At 43.8% G+C, this 9,092-nt stretch overlaps 1 protein-coding gene across 1 annotated transcript in view; it reads right to left on the reverse strand.

Moving 5' to 3' along the window:
- LOC103600746 overlaps window positions 1-7,589 on the reverse strand; it is a 111,818-nt gene extending 104,229 nt beyond the window's left edge. Inside the window, exon 1 of the mRNA XM_008585076.1 lies at window positions 7,405-7,589. Coding sequence (XP_008583298.1) covers window positions 7,405-7,589 — 185 coding nt within the window. The remainder of the gene's footprint in view (window positions 1-7,404) is intronic.
- Window positions 7,590-9,092: the final 1,503 nt, after the last annotated feature.

Here is a 9,092-nt window from a genome sequence, read left to right on the forward strand (position 1 = left end):
CAGTTCATCAATATTTAAGACCTTGTCTACCTAAAATCTATGAAACCATCTTTGAAAGTTATTTGTGAAAACCACCACTAAATTGTTATGTTAAAATTAATTATGATATCATACTGCACTATTGAAATGAATGAATCATATAATCAAAATTAAATAAACATACTTTTAAAAGCTGTTTTTACCAAATGGAGAAAAGCAATTTTTAAGTGGTGACGATATAAAATTTCAGGGAAAATATTCTAGATACTTTTCAAAGATGGCAACTATAATTGATGATAAATTGTATGTGAGGCATTTTTTTTCTAGAAAATGTTTAAAAATTTTTTAAGTTCTCTTTTATGATATATTTGAGAATCTTTTAGGACTAAAACAAAAATAAAATAATAAAATATACTTCCAAACACATGTCCTGTAAAATTTAGATAATAATGTAAGGTTTCCTAAAGTTACTATAAGTCTTCAAACTTTTGTCTTTTTAGTTTATCACTCCCACTGTCCCTCAAGGTTTCTCACTAAAACCCAGGTTGTGTCACTATCCTGCTACAAAGGACTTTGATAGCCTTCCCCTGCCTAAGAGAATTAAATTCAGTCTTCTTGTTCTGACTTCCAAAATCTGGGTCCAAACTAATTGTCTGAAATTCATGCATTTAACATATAATGAGTATCTACTGTCTACCAGGCACTCTTTTTTTTTTTTTTCCTTTTTGTTTTTTTTTTTTCGTGTCCGGCAACGGATCGCAACCCTCACTGTCGCGCCCGTACCGGACCAGGACCGGCAACGGGATTGCAACCCTCCGTGTTGCTCCCACACCTCGCTCAGCCAGTGAGCGGAAACCGGTCTGTATGTGGGATCCGAACCCTCGGCGGCAGCGCCACCGCGCTCACAAGCGGCGCACTGTAGCAGTGTGCCACCGGGCCGGCCCCTACCAGGCACTCTTTTTGACACCAAGGATAATAGCAGTGGTTAAGGCAAGGTCTTTGTTCTTTTAAAACTTATATTCAGGGCCGGCCCGGTGGCGCACTGGATAGTGCGCTGCTTGGGAGGTGCGGCGGCGCTCCCGCCCGAGGGTTCGGACCCCACATACAGACCGGTTCCCGCTCACTGGCTGAGCGAGGCGCGGGAGCAACACCGAGGGTTGCAATCCCGTTGCCGGTCCCTGGTCCGGTACGGAGGCAACACTGAGGGTTGCGATCCGTTGCTGGACACGGAAAAAGACAAAAGACAAAAAAAAAAAAACTTATATTCAGATGAGATAGACACCTAGCAAACAAATAAACAGAAATACGTTATATATTCTGAGGTAGTGGTAAACCTCATCTCTCATTACATGTACTTCATGTATCATACTCACCTGTCACATACCTGCCAGTTAAATGTTCCCAAAATACATCTGTACCTCAACAGTATCAAAATCATATGTAATCACTTTCTTTTCCATCTTTGTTTTTCTCCCATTCCCTTTCCTTCTCAGAGTGGAGGAATCAACATGGTGGTCAATGACACGGGACAATGAGAAAGGCTGACAATGGGAAAGGGACATGCAGAGAAGGCCAGCAGTCCAGACAGCTAAGGATGTAGGTCAGTGAGGGAGCAGGGGTCACAGCACAGAGGTGGCAGGCGGAGGAGAGCACCACGAAGGATGGGAGATTAAGTACTTTGAATGAGTAAGTAAATGTGTTGAAGATGACAGAAGTCAAGTGTTTCCTTCCAGAAAAGATATTTACGAACATAGAAAAGGAGTAGGCTAGAAAGTGCCCTGAGACAATGAAATGGAATTGGAAGAATTAGTGTGAATGCATGGTTTTATAAATATATACATATACATAGATATACGAGTATAAGTAGTTATAGGTGCATTATGTGCATATATATGTATGTATATATATATCAGATTAACAGATGGGTCTGTCACCAGATGGTAGATACCTATGATCTCACAGCCCCATTAAGGGATGACCCTGAAGGACAGCCATGAAGGAAAATCCTCCCACTAAATAGAATTTGAAGCAGAACATTTTGTTGTCTACTTTTACTGGATGAGAGATGGGCAGACATACAGGGTTAGTTGGATGATCAGGAACTTGGGAGGAACAAGATTGAGAGATTGGTGACAAGAAAGTCTGGGGAAGAGTTCTGTGGGTGAATCTTTAAGAATGGGCACAGTCTGTAAAGACTTGTGTCCCATATCAGTACTCACCAAAAGGCATCCACTGCAGAGAAAATGCTCAATAATCAGGTAGGCAAAATGAGACACTCTGTGAATATCAGTCAATTTCTTTCTGCAGCTACCTCAGTGCTTGCACAATGGCCCTTGAATGAAATGGCCATGGTGGCAGCGATGGAGTTCAACAATACCAACTTCCCGTTACCAAGGCTGGCTTGGATACCACTAGTGCTGAGTGCCTAATTGGCCAACGGCAAAGATCAATACTGAGCCCCCAATATGGCAGTATTAACCAGGCGGGATAACTAGCCACCTAATGGCAGGTTGACAACATAGAACTTCTGCCATCATCTTCACAGAATAGACATATATTCTGGATATGGGTTTGCATTCCCTGACCATTATACATCTGCCAAAATCACCATGCATGAACTTACAGAATGCCTCATCCACCATCATGGTATTCTGCACAGCATCACTTCTGATCAAAGAACTCATTCCATAGCAAAAGACATGCACCAATAGGCTCTTGCCATGGAATTAACTGGTCTTATCACATAATCCATCATATAGAAGTGGCTGGCCTAATAGAAAGGCGGACTAGTTTATGAAGATTCAGTGGAGAGACAAATTCATGAATGGACGTGATTCTGTCTTACAGGATGGAGTCTATGCTTTGAATCAGTATAGAATGCTATCTCTCCTACAGCTACAGGTCCAGGATCAAGTGGAAGAGGCTCCCCTCACTATGTCTCAGCAACTTTGTGGTTTGCTGTTTTGGAGGTCTTAGTTCCCAAGGGGAGAAAGCTTGCACCAGAACATAACGATTCTACTGAATTAGAGGAGACTAATGCCTGGCCACTTTGTGATCCTAATGCAACTGATCCACAGGCAGAAACAGGGGTCACTCTACTGGCTAGAGTTATTGATCCTGAATACCCAGGGGCAATTGAGTTGTTGGTACACAGTAGAATCAAGGAAGACTGTGTCTGGAACCCAGGGGATTCTCTGAAGTGACTCTTAGTGTTTCCTAGCCCAATAGTAAAGATTAATGGGTAAATACAGCAACCAAAAAAAAAAAAAGGCAGAAGTTTTGAAAACTCAGGATCCTCAGGAATGAAGATTTGACTCTCCCAGCAAGGTCAAGAACTTTGGCCTGTCTGCACCTTTCATCCTGGCCACTGGGCAAGCCATCCCTGTGGCCAGCTCTGGTCACAACCCTAGCAAGTTTTCTCTGCCACCATCAGACTTTGAGTTTTGGTGGCAGCCATATCTTTTCTGGAGAGGTCTTAATCTCAGCCTTTGTGGGGTGGAGGTCTTCTAAATTCTTTGTTCTCTCCTTCTTTACTCTTCCTGAGACCTAAAGGTCATAGCTGCTTTCTGCATTTGCTATCACCATACTGCTTCGAGTCTTCTTTACCACCTTACCACCTTTTGCTAGTTCAAATTCCTTCTTCATATTTAAAAAGAAACAAGAATTATTCCCTGTTCAAATGACTGGTGAGGTTTTTGCCTCCTGTCTGGACCCTACATGCTACATCAATAAAATAAATACAAATAGCCCCCTGAACTTACCCTGTTTCTTTACATCCTACACTGCTGCACATTTAACAGACCTCAGTCATTCATCCTTCCAGGCTAGAAATGCAATCCGTTACCCTCCCCAGTGCTCAGCGGCTCCTTTTCACTATTCAATTTCATTTTCCACTAAACTTTAACATGTTCACTCTTTCGTTCCTTCCCATTTTAAGCAAAAGACCTATTGCGGTGGTAGGTGTATGTGTGGATAGTTTTATTACCAATATATATTTTTTCAGGATATGATTTTAGAAACTTGGAATAATGTTTTCAGTTATTCCTTCTGGTGCCATGATATCACGATAATATAATATTTTAAAATCAGGTCCAATAATTTTATGGATACATCCTCCAGGGTGTCTAAAAATAATATTAGTACATATTTATTAAGTGTTTAACTTGTCTCATGTGTTTGTTAAGATAATATGCATTATCACACACACTTTTCCCTCCAGTAATCCCTCCAACAATCTAAAAAAGAGATATTAACTTTCTTGTTTTGAAGATCTGGAAACTGAGATTCAAAGAGAGTAAATAACTCATCTAAAATCATAAGCCTGAAGTGACAGATTCTTCCTATGAACCCCTGGTGAGAACAAGCCTGTGACCCTAAGTCCCTGCAGTCCTAACTTTTTTGTGTGACTGTTTCAGAAAGATCTGGCTCATTCAGAATCTTAGTGAAATACGAAGGTTCATTCTTCCTCTTCCCTTCACATTCCAAATGTCTCTACTTTTAAATGACAACCCCACTGCCTAGAATGGAAACCCACATTACAACAAATTAGCTAAGTGGTTCCTGCATGGTCCTTATTTATAGTCTCAGCACTTCTATTTCTGAAGCACAGGCTGGTTGTTACACATAAAACAGACTTGGGAAGATAACAACTACGTTTTTTGATAAGTTAGATACAAAATTAACATGTTAACTTGGTCTAGAAAACAGATGCATGAATATTCATTTATAGAATGCAATGACACTTCTCACTGAATCCTAGAATAGTGCATCCTAACAAATGCTCATTAACGAATTAGTCAATGAAGATGGCATTAGGTGTGCCAAATTTTCACTGTGGTGTACTGCTCAGTGTTAAATAAGATAAATATTGTTTCCTTTTTCCTCTTCAAATAATATCCTACTTGGATGTTGCCCATGGATCAAAGGCCTCTCACTATGCTCACTTCCTGACTGATCTCGCCAAGTCTCACAGCTTAAGATACCATCTTTGCGCTAATTACTCCCAATTTGATATAGCCAAGCTGGACCTCTCTCTGAACTTCAGACTCGTATAACCCACCACCTATTTAACAGCCTAAATGGACGTCTAATAGTCACTGCTGACATAGGATGTCCAAAAGTAAGCCTAACATATTCCAAACCTGTTTGTCTCATTACCTTCCTCATCCCTGTTAATGGCAACTCCATTCTTCCAGTTAATCAGGACACAGACTTTGGTATCTTTCCTATTCCATGCCAACTCATTAGTAAATCCGATCATTCCTGTCTTCAACATATATCTAGAATCTGACTTCTTCTCTCAGCACCTTCCCTCTGCTACCTCCATGATATCTTTCACAAGGAATACTGTAATCGTCCCCTAACTGGTTTCCCTGTTTCTGCCCTTGTCCTCGTTAAAGTCTATATAAAAACAGCAGTCACAGTAATCCCATTGAAAGATAAATCAGATCATGTCACTCCTGATCCAATCCCCTCGTAGCTTCCCAGCACATTCAAAGTAAAAGCTAAAGTCCCTACGGTGTGTCTAAGGTCCCTCACCATCCAGCACCAATCCCCTTCCCTCCTCTACTCTCTCCTCTCTCTCTCTGCTCAAGCCACACTGGCCTCCTTGCTGTTCCTAGGACACGCAGGCACCCTCCTTTCCACTTCTTGTTCTCTCTGCCTGGAATACTTTGTCCCCTGATATATCTGTATGGCTTCCCGCCTCAAGCCTGCAGGTCTTCACTCCATGGTCCTCTCCTCAGCAAAACCTTCCCTGACCACCACATCTAAAACTACAACCTGCCGCCCCACCTGCCATACACATAATTTCCTCTGCTCCCGCCTGCTTTATGTTTCTTCTTGGGCACTTACCACTGTCAAACTTACTATACAGTTTACTTCCTTATCTAGTTTAGCATTGGTTCCCGACTAGAGAGTAAACCTCACCAAGGCTGTGCTCTCATTTGGTTTATAGATTGCTGCTTTTCTGGTGCATACCCCTGCCACGCTCAGGCCTTAGAGCCCAGGATTTCGGTCATGACCTTGCACCTTTCTCACTTCCGCCATGGCACCAGCCCAGTGCCCCTAGCATTTTGAGTGAAGAAAAATCAACACAGGCATCAGTGGTTCCTTTGTCTAGTCAACATGCATTTACTGAGCACCTGGCACCATCAGAGCCTGGCTGGTGGGAGGCGATCCCATTTTTGTTGGGGAACTATCCCATCGTGGAATGCCGAGGAACCCCGGGGCAGGGAGTCATTCCTATCAGTAAATTGGAATGGGCTAGCCAATGTGCTTCTGGAGTGTACCACGAGCTACCTCTAATATGTGCTTTCCACAAGCTCCACTAACTCAGGCCCTGTGTGTACCCTGACGCATTTTAACAAAGGTACCCATTTAATACAATTAAGCCGGGGAAGCTGAGCTGGCAACCTTGTCTCACTGGGTCAGTGCCACCACTGGGCTCCCACAGCTATGGTCCTTTCTCCTCCTCATGGAGCAGACTCAATGTAAGGGGCCTGCTTGCCTCTAAGCCACCTGGCACCACAAAGCCCTTGCCTTACAGTATCCTAAGTACTTCCATGGCTACTTACCGATTTGAAAAGTGCTTTAGAAGTAAAAATACATTTTCCTAGAAACATCAGCTCTGCATTAACCAAATAAACAACAAAACTAGGCCAGAGGGGGCAAAGAGGGTTTTTGAAAGGGAGGTAAGCACTGATATGGTGCTGCTATGGCCTGAGTGTGTGTGTTCCACAGAAAATTCCAGTTGAAATCCCATCCCCCAAGGCGATGGTTTTAGGAGGTGGGAACTTTGGAGGTCATTAGGTCATTAGAATGGGATTGTGTCTTTATAAAGGTGGGGTGGGAGGGGGCATGAGTTGGAGGAATTGGGGGGGTTGGAAGAAGTTCCCTTGCCCCTTCCACTATCTGATGACACAGGGAGAAGGTGCTGTCTGTGAGGAAGGGTCCCTCAAAGGATACCAAATTTACCAGTTCTTTGATTTTGGACTTCCCAGCCTCCAGAAGTGTAAGAAATAAATGTGTTATTATTGATCAGCCACCCAGTCTATGGTACTTTGTTTTAGCAGCCAGAAGGGACTAAGACAAGTACTGTGTACCCTATATGTGTGGCACTCTTTCAGACGTTACCAAGATTAACTCATTAAATAGTCACTATGATCTGTGAAGTAGGCACTATCCTTCATCATCTCGTCGCTGATTTTCCTGCTGAGGAAACTGAGGCACAGAGAAGTTAAGTAACTCGCCTAACTCACGGGACCTGTACGAGGGGAGCCGGGATTGGCACCCAAGCTCCAGAGTCCGTGCTCTTAGAACACAGCAGAAATGCGCTTCAGAAGTCAAAACAGCAGCGCTGGCGCCGGGAGCGAGGGGCCCGGGAGCTGTGGAGCGGGGCTCGGCGGGGCGGCGGCCGCGGGTCACCTGGCGTCGAACTGGAATTGCTCAATGGCGGACTCGAGGTTCTCGATGATCTTCCGGCACTTCTCCGTCTCGGGCGCATCGCCCCCGGTGTCCATCGGAGCCCAGGCCGTGGCCGCTGAGCCGTGCGCCTCCCGCGGCGCTGCCCTCTCGAGGATTGGAGTCCAGAACCCGGCGTCCGTTGCCATGGCGACTCCCGGGGAACCAGCGAAGCGCTGGAATCCGTGGGCGGGGACAGGGGCGGGGGAAGCGGCGGCAGGCAGGGGACGGAGGGGAGGGCTCTGAAGCCACCTTCTTGCAGCTCCCACCGCTCAGCCTCAGTCAGGGCTTCCCGACAAGGCGCGGTCTTCCCCAGGCCGCCGCCGCGATGTCCCCCGGGAAAGCTGCACCCCTGTAAATCACCCTGCTGCATCCCATCACCCCCGCAGACCCCCTTACTTCCTCGTCTCCCAAGGCTCTGAGCTCAGCCGTCCTCGTTGTCGCGCACTAGGGGTGGGTGGGCTTGGATTCTCGAGCTTCTCTCCTCCTGCACCAACACCGCTCTCCACACGCCTGTTGCATGCACAGCTCGGCGACCCCGCTTTCAAGGCATCCCACCCTGTGTCATACTTCACCCTCAGGGAGGGTGAAACATAGTGAGCCCATCTAATAACGATGCTCACGACATAAGGGACCCTCGGCTCTCAGAGCAATGCCCTTATAAGAGGAAAAGCAGGCGGCCTGATAAATTGACTACACCTGCTACTAAACCGCAAACGTGGGCGGTCCTGGACAAAAAGTTTCGTTGCAGAGATTAAACACGCCTACGTTCCTACTTAATATGAAGGTCAGAACGTAAAGCGTTAAGTTTTAAACTATACCATGGAAAGTGGAATTCAGTTTTACGAAGTCCCTACAATCATAAGAGAGGTTCTGCTAGTAAAACTGTTGCTCATCCTTTGTGTTAAATTATGTATCACTAATTGACAGCTGATGAGACACCTAATATCAATATGTCATTGACTGGTTTTAGAACTAAGTATACTACATCTCCGTTTCAATAAATTTTTTTCTTCTCTCCCTTATAATAATGTTAAAAAGAGGTTAGTTTGATATTAGAAGCTCAAAATAGAATATCACAGTAGCATTCTCACTACTCTTATGCTTTAAGACAAAGATGAAAAGCCGCAAATGCCAAACAAAAATCATAACCTATACCACAATCATCTTCTGTGAAGGTTCGTTTTCTTGGGGAAGGAGAAGAGAAAGGGAGTTACTTTTAGTCTCTGCAGGTTTTCATTTTCAAAATCTAACTTCAAAATTTATTTAGAAAAAAATTTGTATAATCAAAAAGTGTTTTAAAAGAAAGAGATTTATATATCTACAATAAATTGTCTTTTTCTTTTTTTAATTAATTAATTAATTTATTTTTATTTTGTCAATATACAATGTAGTTGATTATTATGTCCCATCACCGAAACCTCTAGTTAATTTATTTATTTATTTTTATTTTGTCAATATACAATGTAGTTGATTATTATGTCCCATCACCGAAACCTCCCTCCCTCCTCCCTCTCCCCCCACCCACCCAGGCATGTCCTTTCCATTTGCTTGTTGTAGGAACTTCAAAAAAAAAAAAAAAGTTGTTATATCTTCCCCCGCCCCCAGCCGGTTTTGTGTGTGTGTGTGTATGTATGTGAGTGAATTAATTT

The sequence above is a fragment of the Galeopterus variegatus genome, unplaced genomic scaffold (genome assembly GCF_000696425.1).
Source record: "Galeopterus variegatus unplaced genomic scaffold, G_variegatus-3.0.2 Scaffold3444, whole genome shotgun sequence".
Taxonomy (NCBI): domain Eukaryota; kingdom Metazoa; phylum Chordata; class Mammalia; order Dermoptera; family Cynocephalidae; genus Galeopterus; species Galeopterus variegatus.